Raw genomic sequence first — 24062 nt, 5'->3', positions numbered from 1 at the left:
TTTTGCTAAATAGAAATCTAAATGGGTTTCTATCTCACAAATTACAGATTTCTATTTTACAAATCACTAACAGTTTTCTATTTTGCAAATCATTTAAAGCTTTTTTATTTTGCAAATCATTAGAGATTTCTATTTTGCAAATCATTAACAGATTTCTATTTTGCCAATCATTAACAGATTTCTATCTTGCAAATTACAGATTTCTATTTCCCAAATTAATTATTAACTAATTTCTATTTTGCAAATGGTTAAAAGATTTCTATTTTGCAAATCATTAATGGATATTTATTTTGAAAATCATCAACAGAATTCTTTTTTGCAGATAACAGATTTCCATCTTGCAAATTACAGATTTCTATTTGGCAAATCATTAACAGATTTCTAATTTGCAAATTACAGATTTCAGTTTTGTTTTCAGTGCTGGGAAAATTACTGCTAGCCTTAATTAGCTCTTGTGTCTCTATATTAAACCTTACCTTCCATGCTCTCAGCTCTATCTTTTTTTTTGAGGACACATAGTTTGTGAATTCTTTTTTACTATTTCCTATAGTGTTTGTTATCAGAGCTCACGATAAAGGATAAATTAAAGATTGCATTATTTTCAATTTCAGCAGTTAATTTGTTGTTTGTCTGTCATGTGTAAGTTCAGGTTTGAATAAGGTGTCGAGAATTAGAATTTTTTGACTCTGAATTTTTCCCCAAAATCTATAGGGAGGAGGCCCCTGCATTTTCACCTTCAAACCTGAGCTACCAACAGATGTTAATGTGAAAGCTACCTTTGGTAATTTAGAACCAAACATACTAGAAAAGACAAGTCTTGGCTACATTTGTAAAATTCCAGGTTTGTAAAAGTTAATTATTAGCTAGTGTACTAACCAGAGAAATATTTTGAAATGAACTCCTTTATAATGAAGACTCAATATAGGCATGCAACAGCATTGACATTGGATTTTAATTGATTTATAATTTCAGCCATCTTTGTTTTAGTATTTTTATTGTTTCTGTGTTTTTCTACCATTTTAAAGTAAAACATGTTTTGTGTATCAAAAGTTGAAAGCAGCAGTTACTCAATGTGTCCCATCTCAGCCCACCCATCCAAACAAATTACTCCTGCATGTTTGGACTTATTGGTAAACACTCCTAGAGCATTGTGTACTGAAAGAACTGTGACAATTTGTGCTTAGAGTTTTGTTTGTAAGACATGATTATCGAATCGCATTACATAAGGTAATGTCACGCCATGCAGCCACGTGCTGACATCGGACACTGTTAAGGTATATGAACTTTGCACATACGGGACATCGAGTTTTTTGTTTTGCTAAGCATGTGCTGCTAGCCATTTTTTTGATTGCCGAATAAAAGCTGTTACAAAGCCTCAACCTCTGCAGTATTGATAAAATTAGCTGCTTCTCAAAATTGTGAACTTTTTCCTGTAGCTGGTGGTAACTGAAGTTAAAAAATAACATAAAAATGGAGGGGACAGGGGAATGGGAGCACAGGAGCAGGGGGCGGGAGAGGATGGGAAGCGGGATCTATCTGAGGATGGAAAGCAAGAGCAAAAATTAAAAAGGCACTTGTTGGCTGTTAATTAATGCTTATCATCCAGTCAAACACCAGTACCCAGCAAAGGCATAAAATAAAAATTTTATAAGCAAGAAAACACAATTTTTTCTTTAAGGCTGAAAAAAAATGTAACCAGGATATCTTATGAAGTTGGTTTCGTTGTGCCCCTCCCATCCCCCCTCCCCCTACAAACAAAACCCTATACTCTACTTTCTCAGCACAAGTTTCAAAGTTGACTCGCTAAAGCCTTGTTAGGGATATCTGAAAAGCTCCCATAGAAATACAAGTTCATTAAGCCTTTTCTGTTCCTTAAATTATCATTGGCTGCAGCTTGGATTATAAACTTACCAGTTATGCTAATTTCTCTTTAATGGTAATCACATACTTTATAATCAGGACAAATATCATTGATTTATGGAGGCATTTCAATGTTGTTTTTACCATTTTATCTATAGCCTCACCTGAAATGACACCTGATGTCATTTCGGTCTTGCTCATTTCAACGAACACTGGTGAAATTCTGGGAGAGACCTGTGTAGAGTACTGTGGAGTGGAGAAGGAAGGGATTTGGCAGACTATTCAAAGAATTACATCTGACCCAAATTTACAGAGGATATTGTTGCTACTGTACATGCGAAATAATTTAGGTGGAAAGCCTGGAGCCTGTGGTAGTGGAAGAAGAGGAGATAGAAACAATGATGGTGGGGCCAGTGGAGGTGGTGCTTATGGAGGAGGAAGCAGTGGAGAAGGGGCCAGTGGAAGTGGATCCAGTGGTGATGGTAGCAGTGCAACTGGAGTAAGTGGATGTGGAAGCGGTGGATGTGGAACCTATGGAGGTGGAGCTACTGGATGTCAGTACAGTAGGGGTGAAAATTAAACTTTGAATATTCTCTGTAAATTTTTTGTAATTGAAAGCAAATTCCTAGTTACTGGTATTGGTTAGATGCACCAAAGGACAAACTTAAGGAATCTTAGAAAAAGCAGCAGTCAGCTACTTGCTGACTTTTTATATGCCACAGTTTGAGTGTGACATAGGGAACTTCAACTAAATAAGGGGTAAAGGGAAATTGAAGAGAGACTTAATTAGTTAAACACCTTTTCCAAGATCATAATGAATAGTATCTGTTCAGGTGAAGTTTGTGGGTGCAAGTTAAATGTTTTTCAGATATCATGCAATTATTTCCTTGTTTTTTTGTCACCTACTTATGATAAATGATATCAGACAAAAATAGTAAAAAGTTATTAAGGTGAAGAATAAGGTTGAATCAGGACAATTTTTCTTGCTAGGATTGTGAAAAGGAAACATATCATCTTAGAGTAGTTGCTTTTACTAAACTTGAATTAATATTTTGTTCTTATTGTTAATCTCATCTTTGAAAGGCAGTCTGCACTGATGTTCATGTTTCATTTTGATTGTGTTTAATCTCAGATGCCTCACAACTAGGCTCAGATGTGGTGAATGAGTTGTGTGAACTATTACAAAAGTGCAGTGTCTGCATCTGGAGGCAGAACTCATCTGTCATACAAAATAAAGGTAAATACATCAAAGAGTCAAGGTGAAGCAAGTATGAAGTTGGCATCTGAGTATCATTAAACCCAGTTACTGGGAGGCTTAATTTGTTTGGATTGACTTAGCACCGATCCTGGTTGGTCAAAGTAAATGATTTAGAAGATTTCCTAGCTAATATAATTTGCAATGGTAATTTCTTGGACTTAAAGTGAAGTCCAGTTCAGTCATAGACCACTTTCATAAATGGCTGCAGGATTAATATTCTTTGTTTAAATTTAAATGAGCCTTTCTGGCCTTGCTTGAGATAATGTAATCTTTTGAATTTTGTACTGGAGAATGAGGCCAGAAGGGCTAATTTAAATTTAAACAAAAGAATATTAATCTGGCAGCCATTTATAAAAGTGGTCTATTGTGATCATGACTAATAAAGAAAATCAAATGACTGAAATTCACAAGACAGATTACAGAAAGAATTGAACAATGTTAACCACATGGTCCATAAATCAAAATTACAATGAAGTGTGAGAAACAGTGGTTAAAGACCTAGGTCCCCTGAGAGGACATTAGTTTACTGGTAATTAATAATAAAGTGAGTAATAAACATTGTCCACATGAATTGAATTTGTAGTATTTTACACAAAATTGACAGTGAATGCTGTAATTTAATTTTTTTTGGACCTATCAAAAGAATTTGCAAAAAGGGAGGTTTTGTAGTGTGCCAATGTTCAGAGACAGGGTGTAGGATGAGCATGTGTCATTGCTACACTGTGAAGTTTTTTTGGGGGGGGATTGGCTGTAGTTTTAGTTGTCTGTAAGTACCAACAAGTAAACTTGAACAAATTTTGTGTTTACAAATTCAAAATAATTATGTATTATATTATTATATTAGAAGTCTCATACATTATGGTATTTGATAGAGAAAAAAAAGGAAAAGCAAATTTTTGAAGTGAAAAAAAAAATTGAAGTAATTCACCTTTGATGTACCAGACCAGTGACCCTCAGCTTACAAACCAACTTTGTAGTCACTGGCATGGTTCGTGAGGTCTTACTTGAAGTGGTATTTATCTTACTTGAAGTGGTATTTATCTTACTTGAAGTGGTATTTATCTTACTTGAAGTGGTGTAACTTTCTTGCACACCATTGAAATAGAGCTTTACTAGCAATCAGCCAGTAAAGCTAAAAAAGAAAAAAAATAAAACATTTGACTTTTTCTTTCTGCAAATGATCTCTCCTGTCCCATTACACGTATACTGCATTTGACTGTACAATTACTTAGTACAAATAGAAGCAAGACACACTGTTTAACTTGCACTGAAAGCGGAAAGCTAAACCAATCATGTTTGAGAATTTTGGTATCAATTTTCAACAGTCTTATGAAATAAAATCATCTGCACATGTCTTGGTTTTGAAAGTTTAAATCTTTGCTCTTCAAAGTTAAGTGTATATAGTGGACTTTCCTTCATTTTCTCTGCCAGATATTTGCTACCTGTGGTTACATTTCAAAATTGCTATGTAAGGCAAATGGGTGAAGTACCTTTATTGTTAGCTTTTGGTATTTTTTGGGGAATTATTGGTGAAGTTTTTCTCAGTCATAAATTTTCATGTGAAGTGTTCCTTCTCATTGCATGTACTGAAGATGAGGAGGATTTGGAAGATGATCAACTGTTATGCTCACAGCAAAGTGATGAAAACTATTTTGCCGACACTGAGGATTACTCAAGTGTTTCATCTGAAAGTGATAGTGCCTTGTCTGATTCGGAAAACTGGGATGAATCTATATGTGGTGAGTTATTTGTTTTTAATCCTCTTATTTAATTTCAATTTGCTCTCCCTGAGCAGACAATTTAATATACCGTGAGACCATGTACAAAATGAGCTGTAAACTAAAGCCCAGAGTATATCTTAATAACAGATTTTTATACTCTTCTCACATCTTTGGCTTAAATGACATCAACAGTCAATATACATCATCTTCTCGGTCAAATTAAGAGATATCATTCTGTTATCTGTGCGATACCTACTTATAATTTTGTTAAAAAATGAGTTAACATCATTAACCGAAAAAAGCAAAACAGTAGCATAACAGTAAGAACTAAATGGACCTAAAAATGGACACCATCAGCTAGATGGGAAACCAATGAGGATCAAAGTACACCAAAAAGGGTGTACTATTGAATAGACTATCATTTATTTCTATCTTTTTAATCCAGATTCTTCACTTCCATTCCCCTGGGTGAATTCTATATCAACCAAATCTCAAGAAGCCATTCTCAAAACAGAATCAACTCAACATTTACACAAAGCTGTTCACAATGAACTTGATGTGAACCATGAAATCCCAGCAACAATGACAGAGGGCTTTACAAATGAGCCTAACATTGTTGGAAATAAATATGTTGGAAGTGGTGATTGTCTTAAAGGGAACACACCTTCACCAGATTCCTCTGTTCAGAGTCTTGGTCCTGAAGTGGAGAATAACAAGAGCCAGGTGTGTTTGTTATGTAGAGTTTTGTTAAAGTTTGGAAGTTAGATTCTTGACATTGACATTTGCTGTCATCAAGTAGTTTTCATAAACTAATTGTCTTAATAAAATAGGCTCTTTAAATATAGTATGTCTGTTGAATAGGGTATTTAAAGTTAACAATTCAAGTTAAAAATAGGAGAAACATTAAACATTAACAGCAAAGAGTTTGAAACTTACCCATACAACAAGGTAAGTCATCCTCATTATTATTTATCCACTTTACCACGTTATTATTAACTTTAAGTTGTATATAGGGTTAAAGAAAAAGATTCTCGTTAAGTTCAGAAGGAATTGCTTTGAGGAAGCAGCTCTGAGTAAGCTAAACTGAAGGGTGAGGACAAAACTTGGACCCCTGGTCCATGGACCCCCACTTTGGACTCGGTCTATGGACCACTTTCATGGACCCGGTCCATGGACAAAGTCCATCGACAATTAAAAGAAAAAAAAACAGATAAATAAGTCACTCATTGTGAGGTACCCACCTGAATCCAAGTCTCCATCTTCACTCGAACCTATCTCAATTACTTCTGGACGTCTGAGTGTAAATGAACAGAATACAAGGTGCCCCATAAACTTTTGTCACAGATTCGTTGCACATGATTTACCAAGTCGACTATAGCTGGAGTTGCATCAGGATTGCAACTTGAATTTTGAAGACCATGTCAGTGCGACATTACACATTGTTAAACGAAAAAACACCATTCTTTCACTCATAAAAGAAATTTGAGAGCTGGTTTGTATTTCCCAAGGAAATTGCTTTAGGAAGACCTTTCGTTCCACGTAAATTAAAAGCATGTTCAGGATTATAATATAAGAACTTTGCATGGAATAAAAATTAGCAATTACCAACCTTTCTGGAGAACCATCTAAAACGCGATACGTCAGTTCATCTACAGCAGGAAAAAAGGCAAAAATAATGTTAATAAGTTGTGTGAGGATACCAAGAGAACTGCCAAAGAAGCACCAAACACTTACCATCGTTTGACGCAGCCATCTGGAAAAAGCAGCGTGCACGTGCCAGCAGAGTGTACGTCATGTAAGCAACAACTGTTGTCGTTCACTGTGTGCACCAGTGTAGCCACGTTGCAGATCGATAGAGCGTTGCTGCTGTTGTTAGTTTTTAATCATATTTTAGCACTTTTTGGTTTCTAGTCATTTTAGTTTTTAATCTTATTTATTTGTGTGGTTTTTTCTTTTAATTGTCGATGGACCGTATGCATGGACCGGGTTCCAAGTTGCCTTGGGTCTGTTTACTAATAGATCACAGAAGACTTTCAAAAAGGGTGTGAATCGAGTTTTTTCACCCGACCACATCGACTCTTCAGGTGATATGACCGAAAAATAAAAACTAAAAAAAATAAAATGAATAATAAAAGCGAGGAATATAATAATGAGGTAAGTCTTCTTACCTTTTTTTCGGTCGAATTACACGCACCGACTCAAAGAAAAGTGTTTTTTTGTAAAGGAAGAACCTTCCTTTCTATCCCCTAATATTCGAATCCCGTAGTAAGGCCGTTCGCAATACGCGCCACTACAAAGTGATTGAGTCAAAATGGTTGGTAAAACGGAGCGCTTCTCGTATCAGTGCAGTGGAATTTGAAAACGTTTGCCGCTCGAACGGGTAGGTATTTTTGTTCTATTTTTATTTCTATAATTTTCCCCTTTTTTAACAAATAATATGTTAGGTATTCCCATTTATGACTTTCAAACCCCAAAATCACTCACAGTACGCTTGGGCCGCCTGTGATCATACGCGCTCACAATATACCTTTTGTACTTTGTTCATCATTACTGTTCTTTTAATCGACATGCGGTCAACACTTTACCCCTAGTGTCCGAGGTAACAGATTGTACGACTTATTTCTTGCACGTGGATCCACCCTTCAGCTAATAAAGACACTGCATAATTTGTATTTTCCTTTCGTTTTGATACAAGATTCTTTGTGTTCGTTTACCTCCATTTGAATTTGTGTGTCTAATGTGGTAACGCCCAAAATCGAAATGTCGTCGCGAATTGTACGCAAATAGTATCTATGTTTTACAGAATTAAATAATTAACAGACTTTTAGTCTCATTCCTTCTTACCGCTGTCAGTAACTTCTAAAAACATCTATGGGTATTTGTATGGATTGCTATCTGTCACAGTTCTCATATTATGAATCAGATAAGCCTCCAGATTTATTTCTGTTATTTGTTCTAAGAAATCGCATGAGGATCACTCTACAAAGTAAATCAGATTGTATCGCATTTGAAGTCAAATCGTGTGAGATCGTGATTCAAATTAATAGAAGACAGGACAGTCTTCTCTGATTGTGCTCAATTACTGTGTTTTAACTGAACGGAAGCCATGCCTGAGTTTCCTCGATCGTGTTGTTTCGTAAGGAGTCGCTCTTTCCTCTCAGAAGCATAAATGCTGACTAGTTGGTGAACTATTTTAAAATGCAACTTCTAGAGATCTCTGGTTACAGACCTTATAGACTATAGTTAGCTGAATCCGGGGCAGGTTTCCCAAATAAAAGTCACATTGATTGTAACCCTTAGAAGAAAATGGTTGCACTTCAAAATGTCCGTTTCATTCTGTTGTTGTTATTTTGAGAAGCATTGCTTTATAGTTAAATAGTGCTTCTTTTAATTCACTCCCTCTCCCTTCAGGATCTGCCATTACAAAGCTCCGTTAAACTTAAGCTTGTTAAGTGAGACTGTCCATTGAAATCATGAGTGATTTTTTATTATTTTCCTAGTGGGACATTGAAACCAAGCCGTGTGAACTGAGCATTGCCTGGGTAAGGAAACGAACACTTTTATTTAGAATGACATTTACTGTTGAAAACTTGCTCTAAGTTTAGTTTTCATTTTTCAGCCACAATTCTTATCACGCTTGGGAATCAAACTATCGTTAACTCCTTAGTTTATTTAGTCGCTTGAAAAGTTAGATGCCCGCTATTTCCGAATTGAGTGTTATTTAGTTTAGATAGTTTGCATTTAAATTGGTAAGCCTCCATCGGAGTGGAACTAAAAAATCATCTCAAGAGCGACTTTTTTTTAAGACCGCGTGAGAGGTGGCACACAGACCGAGAAATGACTATCCTGATATTTTGCTCAGAGATACGTTATAGTGACCTTAGAAACATGATAAAGTGTTTTTGTTAGACTTACTTCTTTAATCAAGAAAGTTCACGAAAACTGAAACGAGCGTCGGTAGCCGTAAAATGCTGGAAATCATTTCCACGAGTAGAGGCAAATAAGCTTTGCTTATGAAAGGCGCAGAAGAAAGCAACCTCACATAAATTTGATAAATCTGTATCGGAAGGATTCAGGTATGGTTTAAGTCCAAAACGGGACCTTCTGACTTAATTTGCAGCTCACGGAACGCTTTTGAAAGTCACTCATATTTCAAAATCCAAATATCTCATTTTGAGGCAAATTTCAATTAACGTTTTCCCCACTCAGGGTAACTCAGAATCGGTTCAGGTTAAGCTGATGATAAGTGGAAATGGTGTTGTTCTTGAGGGTCTAAGCTACTAGAACACCTAGAGAGGAACATTATGTAGACATAAGTTAATGGAGTGCGTTAGAAGCACAACTTGTATTTGTTATGAAGAAATTAGTCATAGTTTGAAAGGCATATATTTTATGGCTTCTCACATTTTTTTTCTGTTGAGCAGAACGTTACAAGATGTTGCGAGCTCTTTTTATTTCTTCCTTAACCTTTTTTTTCGTAACGTTACAGTCCCACCCCAGTCATAAGATAACGTGCTTGTGAACCACTAGAAAACCTGGATAGAAGTGAGGCAAACGTGTTTGCCCCTACTTTGTGTCTTAGGCGCTTTGGTCGTGCCCTTCTCGAAATGAACTTGTCCGATAGAGTTCTTTCTCAATAGTGTCAGGAATCTATTGACTCCATTTCATCAAGGCTTCGCTTTAGGCGAACACTCAATTTCCTCCATTTCCGCGTCATATTCTAATAGAATAGAGGCGTCAAATGCTTGGGAGTCACATCTTCACTCTCTGAGTTTTAGTCTCTAGATGGCATGACTTTCTCAGTGTACTTTAACTTTAGTTTCTTTTGACGTCATTTAATAAGCGAAGTTGAGCTTTATATATTTCTTTCTCATTAAGTTATTTCTTTCCCAGGGCGATTCACCTTTTAGAATTGAATTTTGTCGGTCCATTTCCTCCTTAGTACGTGTTAAGCTCAACTGTATTTTTATGTAGAGTGTAGTCAAAGTTGCAAATCAGATCTTTTGTGGCAGTTCATAGTTCTGTGGCCTGTCTTATCAACTCAGTGCTGTACTTCTGAATATGTTATTGTCGTGGCGTGCAAAGATTTTTCTTGTTTGTTTGTTTTGTTATTTTTCATTGAAGGTGCCCTTTTTGCCTCGTAGCATAAATTCAACGAAAAAAATACTCCTGGTGATCTGTAGCTACGAAGACCTGCTTCAAAAGGGATATGTTAAAGCTTTATCAAGAGGGTCATTGTGTTTCATTTATGGGGCTGATTAAGATTATTTTCCAAGTATTATTATGTCTTGCGTTTATGAGACGCGTGCATTAGATTTAACATACTTGAATCGTTGTTCATTAAATTTACGGCTAGAAAATAAATGGGGATGTATTTAAAATCTTTGAAAAATGAAGGATTGTTAACCAAAATCTTCTATTTAACAGTACCTTTTGGAAATGAACCCTAATATTTTGATGTGATGGTCACCGTTGCAAAAACCAATCCGGAAATTAAACGAGTGAGCGAAGTGAACGAGTGAGATTTCTGATACAAATTGAGGGGGGCGTGAATACTGTACGGACAGACTTTCCATTGAGTTTTGTGTTGATTCCAGGAGCAGCTTTTATCATGTAACTTTAGTTTTCTTCAGGTGATTTAATAAGAGAAGTTGAGCTTTATATACTTCTTTCTGATTATGTCATTTCTTTCCCAGGACTTGGATCGTTCAATTTCTGGAGTACAGGTACGTATTAAGCTCAATGGTGTGATGGTTGTATTTTTTATGTAAAATTCAGTCAAAGTTCTAAATCAGATCTTTCAATGGTAGTTCATAGTTCTGTGGCATGTCTTATAAACTCAGTGCTGTACTTCTGAATATGTTATTGTCATGGCGTGTAAAGATTTTTGTTACTGGTTTGCTCTAAATGATAAATCGAAGTCTCAGTCTGTCATGAGGGTTATGGCGTTTTTATTTATTTATTTATTTTTGTTTGTTTTTTCGTTATTTTTCATTGAAGGTGCCTTTTTGCCTCGTGGCATAAATTCTGCGTACAAAATACTCCTGGTGATCTGTAGCTACGAAGACCGATTTCAAAAGCGATATGTTAAAGCTTTATCAAGAGTTTCATTGTGTTTTATTTACGGGGCTAATTAAGATTATTTTGCAAGTATTATGTCTTGCGTATATGAGACGCGTGCATTAGCTTTAACATACTTGAATCGTTGTTTATTAAATTTACGGCTAGAGAATAAAGGAAGATGTGTTTAAAATCTTTAAAAAATGAAGGATTGTTAACGAGACTCTTCTATTTAACAATGCCTTTTAGAAATGAACACTAATATTTTGATGTGATGGTCACCGTTGCAAAAACCAATTCGCAAATTGAACGAGTGAGCGAAGTGAATGAGTGAGATTTCTGATGCAAATTGAGGGGGGCGTGAATACTGTACGGAAAGACATTGCATTGAGTTTTGTGTTGATTCCACGAGCAGCTTTTATCATATAACTTTAGTTTTCTTCAGGTGATTTAATAAGAGAAGTTGAGCTTTATATACTTTTTTCTGATTGAGTCATTTGTTTTCCAGGGCTTCCATCGTTTCAGTTCTCTAGTAGAGGTACGTATTAGGCTCAATGGTATTATGGTTGTATTTTCAGATATGTTGAAGGCATATATGATCCACTTGCAAGCCTTGAATAAATAAAATAAATAAATAGACTTCAATTTTCTTTTACAAGTTCTTGTAGTTTTACAAGTTCTTGTAGCCATTACAACAAAAAAAACAACAAAATACATATATATTAATCACCAGCCAGAAGGTCTGTACTGGGACAAACTGCACCCAAGGTTTTGTATACCACCTTCAGCCTGGTCTTCTTTATCTTGAAATATGTTTTCCTCTTCTGGATAATAGAATTTGCTTCCCCTTTGGTAGCTTTCATCGTCTGAACTCATAACCGTGAGTCACTTGTTACAATTTCTAAATCTTTTAGCCTCGCTTGTGAAAACATTGAAAAGTGCAAATTGCAAAACTTGAAGCAGTCTGTAGTAGGGCCTGGTAAGGAAAATCTCGATCGCTGGAGCATGTAGATTTAGCCAATCAGATTTGAGGATTTAGGATTTGAAACCAATGAGATACTTGTGAAAAAAGTTAACTTTCATACTAACAAGTTTCTTGAACTAACTTATTTTTTAGGTCTAAGCGTTCATTATTCATTGTGAGGTTTGGTGACCTCATGGTTGGTGGGCTCAACTCTTGATTGAGTGGTCCTGGTTTGAGCCCTGGCCAGGGACATTGTGTTGTGTTCTTGGGAAAGACACTTTACTCTCACAGTGCCTCTCTTCACTTAGGTGTTTAAATGGGTACTGGCAAATTTAATGCAGGGGTAACCCTGTAACGTACTAGCACAGGCGGCCCAAGCTCTCTTTGAGAACCACACGAGGAACACAATTTGCATATCGATTTATAAGGATTTGTATGGGATTTTTTACAAGATATCCTTAGAGATAGTTAAAAGTGAAAATATTAAATAAAAATGGCTTACCTTATTCAATACGTCTGTTGCTTGCTGCTGGTGTCTTCTTAAAGAAGAGAAAACCAGGATTAAAAAAACCGCAGAAATCAAGTGAAATCGGTAAAATAACGACACCAGGAGCAAGCAACACACGTATGGAATAAGGTAAGCCATTTTTATTTAATATTTTCACTATTACCTATCTCTATGGATATCTTGTAGAAAATCCCATACAAATCCTTATAAATCGATATGCAAATTGTGTTCCTTGTATGGTTCTCAAAGAGAGCTTGGGCCGCCTGTGGTACTAGCAACCCCTCCAGGATGGAGTAGAAATACTCCTTATTGCTTCACGTTACGGGAACCAGAGTTAAGTGCCGGCCTGATGGGCTACTTGGCCCATAAACGGACTTCACCTTTTTCATTAAAGAAGATTAGGATAGAAGGAGATGTACTGTAGTAGCTATGATACAAATTTCCAATTTTTTTTTTCTAGGAAGAGCAAATGCAAGTCTCTGATCAGTTCTCCACAGACTCAAAACAGTCAGGAGCACATATTACACTTCCACCACTGTGTTCCAACGCAAGTAATATACCAAAAATGATTCCAGTGACATTGCCACTAGCACTGCAACCAAACCTTCCAACAGGTTGATAATGTGTAATTTTACTGGTACACGCAGTATTTCAATGTCTGCCAACTCACACTCATTATCCCTCTTGCTTATTCATTCCATGAAAATATCCGTCATCTGATCATCTCATAGATGTAGTTAATGATGATCATTAAACTGAAAAGTGTGTCGGTTATAAACAGGGAAACACTGCTGAAAACAGTAGAAAATATAGATACCGTAAAAGCCCCTTGATAAGCTGCACCCACAGATAAACCGCACCCCAAATTTAGCAGCTCAAATTTTGGAAAAAAGTTTTTTTGATAGAAATCCAAAGAAATCCGAAGTCGAGTCTTGAGAAGTCTTCTTCATCCACTGTTTATCCAACGCAAATTTATCATTACCATTGCAAATGAAAATACTTCAAAGTGTTACCCACAATAGCCCATTTTACACTTCTGCGCTTGGTTGCTAAGCCTTCGATTTGGAGTGAGGCTGAAAGTGACCCTGTTGTGATAGAGACCAGTATCTATTTAGCATGATAACAAATTAATTTACATTCGAAAAGCAGCAACATCTGTATCATAACAAGATAATTTGAATATATCAACAAAGTTGAAATGGTAAATTGGCCACCGTTACGATTATAAAAGCTGAAGTTTCGAGCGTTAGCCCTTCGTTGGAGCGAATAGGTCCGATGAAGGGCTAGCGCTCGAAAGGTCAGCTTTTATAATCGTAACGGTGGTCAATTTACCATTTCAACTTTGTTGATATATTCAAATTATTTCGTTACCCCCCCCCCCCCCCCCCGACGCAGCCCCAAACAGTTTCTTCAGAAACTATCAGCCTTTTTTCATTTGTATCATAACAAGGTCACCCTTAGCCTCACTCTTATTCAAAGGCTTGGCAATCAAGCATGCAACTGTAAAATGGACTATTTTAGCACTTTAATATAATGACTGTCGTTACTACCAACTTTGACATATGATTGGTCTTTTTCTGGTATTTGTTGACAGGAATTTCTTCATTCAACATTTTTTCCAGAGATCTTTGCATTACAACAAGAACAGTTGAAGCTTAGTTACCAGGCTTTAGATCAGATGCGAAAAATGGACATTGACGACGCCTTTTTTCAAATGTTCCCACAGATAAGCCACACTGCCAATTTCTAGCGACGAGGTTTGGAAAAATGGTGTGGCTTATCCGCGGGCTTTTACGGTTATCTATTTGAGTTTTCAGCATTAAGCTTTTAAGAAGATCATTTAGACCATGAACTAAAGATTGAAAAAATTAACAAAAGACCTGTGCTCAAGAAAATTCAGCTCATGGAGGAAAAAAATTAAATGTCTTAATAGATAATTGACTCTTTTTGTGTGTGTTTAGGTGACTTAGCGGAGCAGAACAATTGTTCCAATCTTTTATCTCGATTGGAGAGTCTAAAAATTTCTGGGGAAGATAAAGAGTTCCAGAAGTCACATGAACAGGCTTACATAGAGACATTCCCAGTGAAAGGGAGTCTGAGTGGTCAACCGCTAAGGCAGCCTAGGAATTTAGAAACTCAAGTTTGTGCAAAAGAAGCCAGTGTACCTGCTGTGGCTAAAGACAACCAGCAACATACACCTGTGACTGTAGGAGCTTCTGATGATCAGGTAATCATTTACAAAAAGGATAAGTTTACATTCAATTTATTCAGCTCACGCTCGTAGTATATGCATGGTGTTAAATCCCTGCAAAAATTTTATTTGTTATCATTCAAGTTTTATTTTCAATATTCAAGTTTTAACCTCGATGTTTAATTGTAATTTTCAATGTTCAAGTTTTCTTCTCAAATACACATTCAATTCTTTACTTCAGCCTTCTAGATGGTTGACTGACAACATACAACTTTTGAATACAAGGGTCAAGTTTTGATTTGAACTTGATCTGCTAACAATAAAGTGCAATAAATCTGGTAAAATTGAATGTGTCAGTCAGATACTACTGCACATCAAGTTTACATAAATGAACATTTATTGCACTCGAAATTTACCTCTCTCGCGTGGTGTTCGTCAAAATTCATTTTGAGGTAATTGTGAAAGTTCAAAATGACTGTCTATTAATTTGGATATATCAACAAAGTTGAAATGGTAAATTGGCCACCGTAACGATTACAAAAGCTGACGTTTCAAGCGTTAGCCCTTCGTCGGAGCGAATAGAGGAATTGTGGGTTGTATGTGCTTTTAAATGCAGAAAATGGAGCTACGTTATTGATGGGAACATGGCAACGAGAAAAACACGAATAAATTAGTGGAATGAAAAGCGTCTATTAACTTGTTTCTGAATTTGTTTTCATTATGTCGGCCAACTGTCGGTGACCTGTCGGCCGACAGATATTTTGGGAAGCTCTTCTTCAATTTTACCTCCTTTTCAGCTCTATTTGTGTAGGCAGAGACTGTTATGAAGCTGTCAATTTACAAATTTTCAATAGGGATGTGATTGTGATCCAAAATCAAGACCCCCGCTAGATTTTGGATTTCCACAGAGCAAACCTCATGGTAACTTCTTGCTCTGAGAACTGTGAAGTGCAGTTGGCTCAAGTGTATATTTAGATTTTATTATTTTATTCAGGAATGGTTCAGCTTTGCATGTCTCTTTCTCCTTTTGTCGTTTTCAGTTGATTGGTGACATCTCAATAATTGAAGCAGCTGAGAAAGGTTACTCTAACAGAGTTCGGCAGCTGATAGAGGAAGGAGCTGATGTCAACCAAAGAGGGAGAGTGGTATGTTTTGAGCTTAACTGTATTTTTATCTAGATTTGTGTCACAGTTTTGAATTTACATTTCGGAAGACAGATGACAGTTTGTTATTGTTCAGTGGAATTCTTGTGCTTTTAGATCACAGTGACTCATGGGGTCTGTTATATTTCTTTTGAACCAATCTTTCAACGAGAACTTGGGAGTCCTTCCATTTGGTGCCTGTTTCAAACAAAGAGAAGGAAGTTGTTTGACTTACTGGGTCTCTTTTTTTTTAATAACTCCATCAATTCTCAGCGCAGAGTGCTCTGTCGCTCGCACCAATCAGATCGCCCCAATTTTTTTTTTGTATCGCAAACCAATCAATCCCATACCAATCAGAATACCGCATTATTCCTGTATCGCAAACCAGTCAGATTGCCGCATTAGGGTTTGTATCCCGTACCAATCAGATTGCCGCACTAGGGTATGTATTCCGCACCTATAAGATCACAGCATTGGGGTAGGCTTGCACCAAAAAGAATGCCGTCCCCCTTGCTAATCATGTCTGGAAATTATGGTACCACGATACGTTGCGATGAAATCAACCCGACATTGACACACACCAAGAATGACAGCAACAAGAACTGTGAGCCCATCTACCCAGTGAAATGGCTCATTACTGTTACTGCAGTAAATGGTTTGAACTCGGGGGTAACATGTGAAGGTGTAGTCTGATCGTCCGGGTGAGTGTAGTCCTGAGAAGGACTGTTGTCGGTGGTAGTGACTGACGTTTCGACAACCTGTGCGGAAGTCATCATCAGAGTCAAGAGAATGATTGTTGTCAGTAGAATGTTCTTATTCCAGTTCGTGTGAAATGATCGGTTGGTTTTGCCGTGATGTTATTGGCTGTAAGACTCAAGTGACGTAAGTCGGTCGTGATTGGTCTGTTTCGATCTGTCGGTAAAGTTAGGTCGTTCTTTTTCGGTCGTTTGTGATGTTTATGTCGTGAATGAGTCGTTTGTATGGAGCGGGTAGTTGTTGACATCTGTTTAGGGGAGTCTGTTATAAGTTGGTAAACCAGCTTTCCAGAGTCAGTCGTTGAAAATAGTCAGTGCTGTAGGTTAGGCATTGCGCAGAGTCCCAGTCAATGTTGTGGTTGGTAAGTCGATGGTGTTCAGCAATGTGATTGCTGACATCACCTTTCCTCGTCGCCCGTCTGTGTTCAGTCAGTCTTGTTGTGAGGTTTCTGCCAGTCTCACCGATGTAGGAGGCATAAACATCACAAACGACCGAAAAAGAACGACCTAACTTTACCGACAGATCGAAACAGACCAATCACGACCGACTTACGTCACTTGAGTCTTACAGCCAATAACATCTCGGCAAAACCAACCGATCATTTCACACGAACTGGAATAAGAACATTCTACTGACAACAATCATTCACTTGACTCTGCTGATGACTTCCGCACAGGTTGTCGAAACGTCAGTCACTACCACCGACAACAGTCCTTCTCAGGACTACACTCACCCGGACGATCAGACTACACCTTCACATTACTGTTACTGTTACTGAGAACTTTTTTTGCCATGATCTGTCGGGATTAGACAGATCATTAGGGAATTTCTCTGCCATTTACAAGTTAAAACGTATTTTGTGTTCTGCTCCTGCACTTACAACGCGCACACCGTCAGCCAAAGGCCTAACACGAATTTGTCACTAGAGCTTTTTGTTTTGGTGGAGCCTGTTTTGCTGACTCGGTAACACTTGCGCAAAGTATTTGCATAATCAATATTTCATAGATAGTCTTGTTTTTGCCTACTGGTTGCTCTTTTTGGAAAGGTTGAAAAGACCACCAAGTTATAATTACCTCTGCGTCGACTGCCATGTTAAATATTCGTTTCTTTGCTTCTAAAAGTTCTCCATGAATTGAATATTGTGTTTAAACGGTATTTTTACGCTACAATCACGTGTTTACTTTTTACTCGCCACTGTGGACCAGACTTTCTCAAATTAAATGCCATTTTCCATTGGACAATGAACGTAAATTTTATGACATAATCTTACCTCACTGAAATAATTTCACAAGGAATTTAATGTTACTGTTAATCAACTTCCACGCAATTCTCACGCGGTCAGACGTTTTCTACCAATAAAATTGGTTTTTAGCTACCTTGGACTTTACCCTCTCACCTGCCATTTCCTTTAAAAACATCCTGTATTTTATCACGTATTTTCACACGCATTCCAGAGGTCCAGATAGGCAACAACCAAATAAGGAGCCTACGTTGTTGTGCGTTGTACAATGATACTTATCTCTGCGTTTAATCTATTTTCACTTGTTGGAAGAACAGAGACCGCAAAACATCTTTGTTCAAAGTCTTTAGAGATGGAATTGCTTTCCACTGCAAAATTATATGGAGGAATGTTTTTGAGGCAATTAGTTGTGACTGAATAATTAAGACTTTGTCTCTAACAAAGGATTGACGGCAAGCATTGTCATAGGCTACGAGCAGGTCATTGTTTGGTCTCGTCACACAACTTGGGAGAAAGAACGCTGCATGACGAGACCAAATTAGGGCTGTGGAAGAAAGTGCAGGAAGTGTGGTATAAATACAGTATATTTTCCCCAACTGTTATTTAGACACCAATTGCAACAGACAATAAAAATACTTGTGTCTGAGTTTATTTCAGATAAATTGGAAGGGTTTTTTGTTGTTCTCCAGTGAACGATATTTTCAGTAGAATATTTTGAAAGTAAATGCTCTTTGTTACGAGAAAATTTAGTGACTTTTCCGTGTGGATGTTTAAGCATATTTATTCGTTGTTTTTGGTATTCTAGCCGTTCTCAATTCATACGAGTTTCTTTGATTGCGGTGTTTTTAAAAAGATAAAAGCCACAAGTAAATTTTGAAGTGAAATTTTTGATAGATAAAAGTGCTAATGGTCTTTCTGGCAAAATAGGTTCTTATGGTAGTTGGCAGCTGAGGTTATACTCGAAACTTCAATTTCCTTTCATACGATCAAACTTAACACCAACCTTGCTTAGATAAGCGGAAACTTTTAATTGTAGTTTTCAATTTATTTTGTAAGCTGCTCTGTTGTAATTTCCCGGGGTATATTTTCAATATCAAAGCTGCGAATTCTCACCTAAGTTTCCTATTTTTAATGGCCTTAAGTTTATTGAACATGGTCTTCCAATTTCGACACATGAAACTTTCAATGTGAATCCTTTTTGCTTTAAATACAAGTTTTCCGTTCCTTTGTAATTCTTATATAGATATTTTCAATTTGGAGGACAACAGAACCTTATACCAGCTCAGTACTTAAGTACGCATTTCGTAAAGGCTTTTCGATTACCAACTTGCGTACGCTAGATGTCATGTCAGTTGTTGGCCTGACCTAGAATAAGTGTACTATGAAACCAAAACGCTGCCTCATCCTTGACGTCCGTATAAGTTAGCTCGAAGTAGATCTCTGTGCACCATTTTCCGTGACGAGTTTCCGTTCTCGCTGCCGAGTGGACTCTACCGCGTTCATTTCCCCCAGTTATTGTTGTGCCGTCCGCGAAGGTTGAGTTTCCCAGTTTGGGCGCGAAAAACTATCGTCACATCTTTTTCTTTTTCAAAAATACCGTGACAGACAGTGTCCATACTTAGTGCCCCATTCCAGCCCCCACATCCAAAAGAAAAAAAAATCCTGCACGCGTAGCATGCCTATGTTTCTGTTTGTTTTCAGTTTAAACTGATTGGATGACAACAGTTAGTACTCTCAAATATGTTGTGTTCGAAGTTTTAAATACTTAGATCACTTTGATTTGGAATATTCTTGTAAATAACCCTAACACCTAAATGATTTGGATTTTATGGTCTAAGCTTTAAAGCTCTACATTATTATTATTTTTGTTATTGTTATTATTGTTTCCTCTTCTATCACGGTCTTTGCTGGTGTTCCTTTTTTTGCAAGAGCATCAGTCACTCAAGTCAAATCATGCTGTTCATACACTAAGCATCCCTCTGAGGATTCGCGGAGATCCCAGCAAGCAGATCTTATTACTATCATCATCATTATTATTATAATTATTATTATTATTATTATTATTATTATTATTATTATTATTATTATTATCATTATCATTATCATTATTACTATTATTATTATTATCAATTCCATAACATTTGTTATTCCCTACGATCCTTAATAAGTACCCTGAGCTTATGATGATTCTATCACGATTGCGAATCGATCTATCGTTATTTCTAAACCTAATTCTGTCACTTTGAGGAGTTACATGTCCATTATTTTCTAGAACGTGTATTATTTAGCTTTTTTATCTCTCATTTTGAGCTCCAAAAGGTGTTTTACCATCGCAAGGAAACTAACAAACCATCTTCAAACATGGTTTAACACAAGGAAACTTTGCATAGACAGAAACCATGTCAGTGGTGAGGGGGATCATTCTGTTGCTTCATTCTTAGTGTCCGTCCTAATCAGTAGTATGAATTCCTATGATTTAGTAAAGTAACATTCCTTCTGACCTTATGCTTGAAAACACCTGCAGACTGTTTCTTTCCTACATTTTAAAGGACACTCCACTCACTGCAGCTGCAAAGAATGGTCACATTGATATTGTAAGGTTGCTCATAGAGAACAAGGCTGATGTCAACAAAGAAGAATGGGTACGTTAGAAACATGAATTGTATTTGTGATGTCGAGTTTAGTCAGAATTTGAAAGGCAAATTTCGTATGGCTGTTCAAATTTTTCTTATTGTTGAGCAAAACGTCGCACGAAGATGCGTGCTCTTTCTCTTTCTTTCTTGTTGATTCGTTCGTAACGCCAAAGTGCTACCTCGGTCATAGAATAATATGCTCGCGAGCTGTAAGAGCTTGGACAGTTAGGAAGGCAAACCTGGCCAGAAAATGTTTTGAGACCAAAGCCTTTTTCAAGGAAGGACTAAATTTGTTTAGAATCGCAAAACTTGTAACAGCCCTATTTTTTTCTTATTTGGATTTGTGCACCAAATTCACCATAATTAATTCGTTGTTCAGAGTTTGAAAGTCAATTTTTGTATGGCTGTTTAAATTATTTTGTATGACAGATTCAACCGCATTTCCTTACGTTAATCATTAAAGAAGAGAATATGAGCTTCATATATTACTATGATTCTCCTTTGCTTTCTTTCCTACATTTTGAAGGACACTCCACTCACTGCAGCTGTAACGAAAGGTCACACTGATATTTCTAGATTACTTATAGAGAATGGAGCTGATGTCAACAAACTAGGAGGGGTATGATAGAAGCGTATATTTGTAATGTAGATTTAAGGTTACCGTGGATCTTCAGGGGTGTCTCGCGTGCAAGCGATGTAGTGCGTCCGGTTTAAACTGTAGATATCTAAACTCCTATATCAAATTAAAGCTTATAGGACTGGCTCTCAGACTATACCAAAAATTTTGAAAAAAAATTAATTGTCGAATTTTTCACGACTTCTAAATGCGAGCGCCCGAATCATCTTTTAAGAGCTACAAGTCAAAGGGAATTTGTTCGATTGCTCTCAAATTTTGACAGTAGCTAGTTTTACTAATAAACAACAACAACATGTCTCCGAATTTTATATTTCTAAATACTTTTTTTTCAAGAGCGATTTTTGTACTATCACTCCACATTTTTTAATCCTATTTCAAAAATGTTCTGTAATTTTTCACTGAAATTGAATATAGCAAATCACAGACACGTTTTTTTTAGCGCTTTGGCCCCGGAAACGGAGGAACACATTAAATAAGCGAAAAACAAAATTCGCTTTAACATGTAACGTTCAAAGGTGATTCGGGCGCTCGCATTTAGAAGTCGTGAAAAATTCGACAATTTTTTTTTAAATTTTTGGTATAGTCTCATAGCCAGTCCTATATGCTTTAATTTGATCTAGGGGTTTAGATATCTATAGTTTAAACCGGACGCGCAACATCGCTTGCACGCAAGACACCCCTGAAGGTGCACGGTAACCTTATGTCGGAGTTTGAAAGTAAAATTTCATTTGGCTGCTAAAATATTTCTTTCTGTCGAGCAAAACATTGTATTTCTTTCTCGTTGTTTCTTTCGTAACGTGATAGTGTCACCTTGGTCATAAGATGATATGCTCGCGAGCTGCCAGAAAACTTGGATAGATAACGGGGTAAACCTGGCCAGAAAATACTTGGAGACCAAAGCATTTTTAAGGAACGGCTCAATTTGTTTAGAATCACAAACATTTGAATGCCCTGAATTTTTGTAGCTAAGTGCAAGAGATTCATCAGGATTAAATTGTTGTTCATTAGACTTAACTGCGAGGAAATTTCGTGGTAATGTGTTAAGAATGTTTAAGGTGATTTCTCAGTGTCATTGCGCATCTGGTACCCCCCACTAAAAAAAAAAAAAAAAAAAAGCCATAATCAGGCGAATAAGCTCGCGTGCATTCCCAGAGCATAGTATTCTTTTGCAATTAATGAACCAGATAAAGAGGTACGATGGTCTCTTGCTCTTAAACGAGTACGGTGACCTGTCTTTTTTATTTCATAACTTCGGTCCAACTCGAGTATTATTTAGTTTATATACTTTCTATAGTTTCTATATGATTTGTTTAACTGTTTTACAAGGCAGTACTCCTTCTGAACCTATGCTTACACAAGTGAAGAATGTTGTTGTATTAAAAGTAGATTCAACCATATCCTTACATTGGTCATTGAAGAACAGAATGGCCGCGTCATATATCACTGTGCTTTTTAATTGTGTATTCTGTTTTCTAGGAATTGGAGGACACTCCACTCGCTCACGCTGCAAGAAATGGTTGCACTGATACTGTTAGGTTGCTCATAGAGAACGGAGCTTATCTCAACAAAGGAGGAAGGGTACGTTAGAAGCATAAATTGTATTTGGCATGTCGAGTTTAGTCAGAATTTGAAAGTCAAATTTCGTATGGCTGTTCAAATTTTTCTTGTTAAGAAAAACGTTGCACAAAGATGGAAGCTCTCCCTCTTTCTTTCTTGTCCAGGAAATTGCGTCGGAATGTGTTGAAAATGTTTAAGGTGACTTTTCAGTGTCATTGCGCATCTTGTACATCGCATTAAAAAACACGTAATCAAGCAAATGAGCTTGCGTGCATTCCTAGAACATGGTATTGTTGTTCAATCAATGGACCAGGTGAAGAGGTACGATGGTCTATAGCTAATGAAGGAGCACGGTGAACTAGATTTTTTTATTGGGTAATTTCAGTGTACAATTATCCCCACCCCCCCCCCCCCTTAAAACTCCCTGATGGGAAAAAGGTATAGCTGAAAATGTCCACGCAGCCCGTTACCTTATGACGCAAATTATCACCTGGAAGGGAACGACTCGAGGAACGTTTTTGAGTCGATGTCGTAATTTTCCACAAATTTATATCAAATTTTTCCTTACGCCCGAGACCTTCTACCTATCAAGTTTTTTTCAAATATTAACTTAAAAACCTATGCTTGAAAAGTTATACCCAGTATTTCCGAATCGAGTATTATTTAGTTTACATAGTTTTGATCTAAATTTGTGAGCTTCAAAAAGCTATCTCCATCAGACCAGAACTGAAAAGCTATTAAAGGTTTGAAACTGGTGGTTAAACAGGAGGAAACTATGCATAGACAGAAGCCATGTCAAGCTGGGGGGGGGGGATCGTTAGAATGCTTTATTCTGAGTGCCTTTTGATAACTATTACTATGAATTCCTATGATTTGGTGAACTGTTATCCAAGGAAAAACTCCTCACCATATGCTTAAAAAGCACTTACGGAGTGTATTCGTCTCTAAAGCAGATTCAAGCATATATCCTTACGTTGTTCATTACGGAAGAGAATATGAGCTTTCTATTACTGTACTTTCTCCTATTTTTTTCTTTCCTAAATTTTGAAGGACATTCCGCTCACCGCAGCTGCAAAGAGTGGTCACACCGATGTTGTAAGGGTGCTTACGGAGAACGGAGCTGATGTCAACAAAGAAAAATGGGTACGTTAGAAACATAACTTCTATTTGTGATGTCGCGTTTAGTCAGAATTTGAAAGGCAAATTTCGTATGGCTGTTTAAATTGTTCCCTTGAGACGTTCTACACATTGTGTTCTTTTCAAGAGTTACTTTGAAAAGCCTTGCTTGAAAAGTTAGATCTCCATTATTCCGGAATAGAGTATTATTTTGTAGCTTCACTCTCAGTGCCCCTTTTAACCAATATTATGAATTCCTATGATTTCGTAAACTGTTATGCAAGGAGAAACTCCTTCTGACCTTATGCTTAAAAAAGTCCTGCAGATTGTAGTTGTTCCAAACGCAGATTTATCTTTACCGTGGCCATTAAAAGAGGAAAATATGACCTTTATACCTTACCGTGCTTTTCCAATTTTTT

At 36.9% G+C, this 24062-nt stretch overlaps 1 protein-coding gene across 1 annotated transcript in view; it reads left to right on the top strand.

The window, feature by feature from the left end:
• The window catches only part of LOC148724886 (uncharacterized), a 49718-nt gene that overhangs the window by 17477 nt on the left and 8179 nt on the right, over window positions 1–24062 (top strand). Inside the window, exons 10-24 of the mRNA XM_088731400.1 lie at window positions 712–841; window positions 2019–2429; window positions 2993–3097; window positions 4711–4857; window positions 5285–5562; window positions 8340–8381; window positions 10536–10565; window positions 11408–11437; window positions 12832–12985; window positions 14333–14598; window positions 15603–15707; window positions 20250–20342; window positions 20860–20952; window positions 22447–22548; window positions 23578–23670. Coding sequence (XP_088587526.1) covers window positions 712–841; window positions 2019–2429; window positions 2993–3097; window positions 4711–4857; window positions 5285–5562; window positions 8340–8381; window positions 10536–10565; window positions 11408–11437; window positions 12832–12985; window positions 14333–14598; window positions 15603–15707; window positions 20250–20342; window positions 20860–20952; window positions 22447–22548; window positions 23578–23670 — 2079 coding nt within the window. The remainder of the gene's footprint in view (window positions 1–711; window positions 842–2018; window positions 2430–2992; window positions 3098–4710; window positions 4858–5284; window positions 5563–8339; window positions 8382–10535; window positions 10566–11407; window positions 11438–12831; window positions 12986–14332; window positions 14599–15602; window positions 15708–20249; window positions 20343–20859; window positions 20953–22446; window positions 22549–23577; window positions 23671–24062) is intronic.

This window comes from Stylophora pistillata, chromosome 8, assembly GCF_964205215.1.
Source record: "Stylophora pistillata chromosome 8, jaStyPist1.2, whole genome shotgun sequence".
Lineage (NCBI taxonomy): Eukaryota > Metazoa > Cnidaria > Anthozoa > Scleractinia > Pocilloporidae > Stylophora > Stylophora pistillata.
This window is presented reverse-complemented; position numbering and strand designations above follow the sequence as displayed.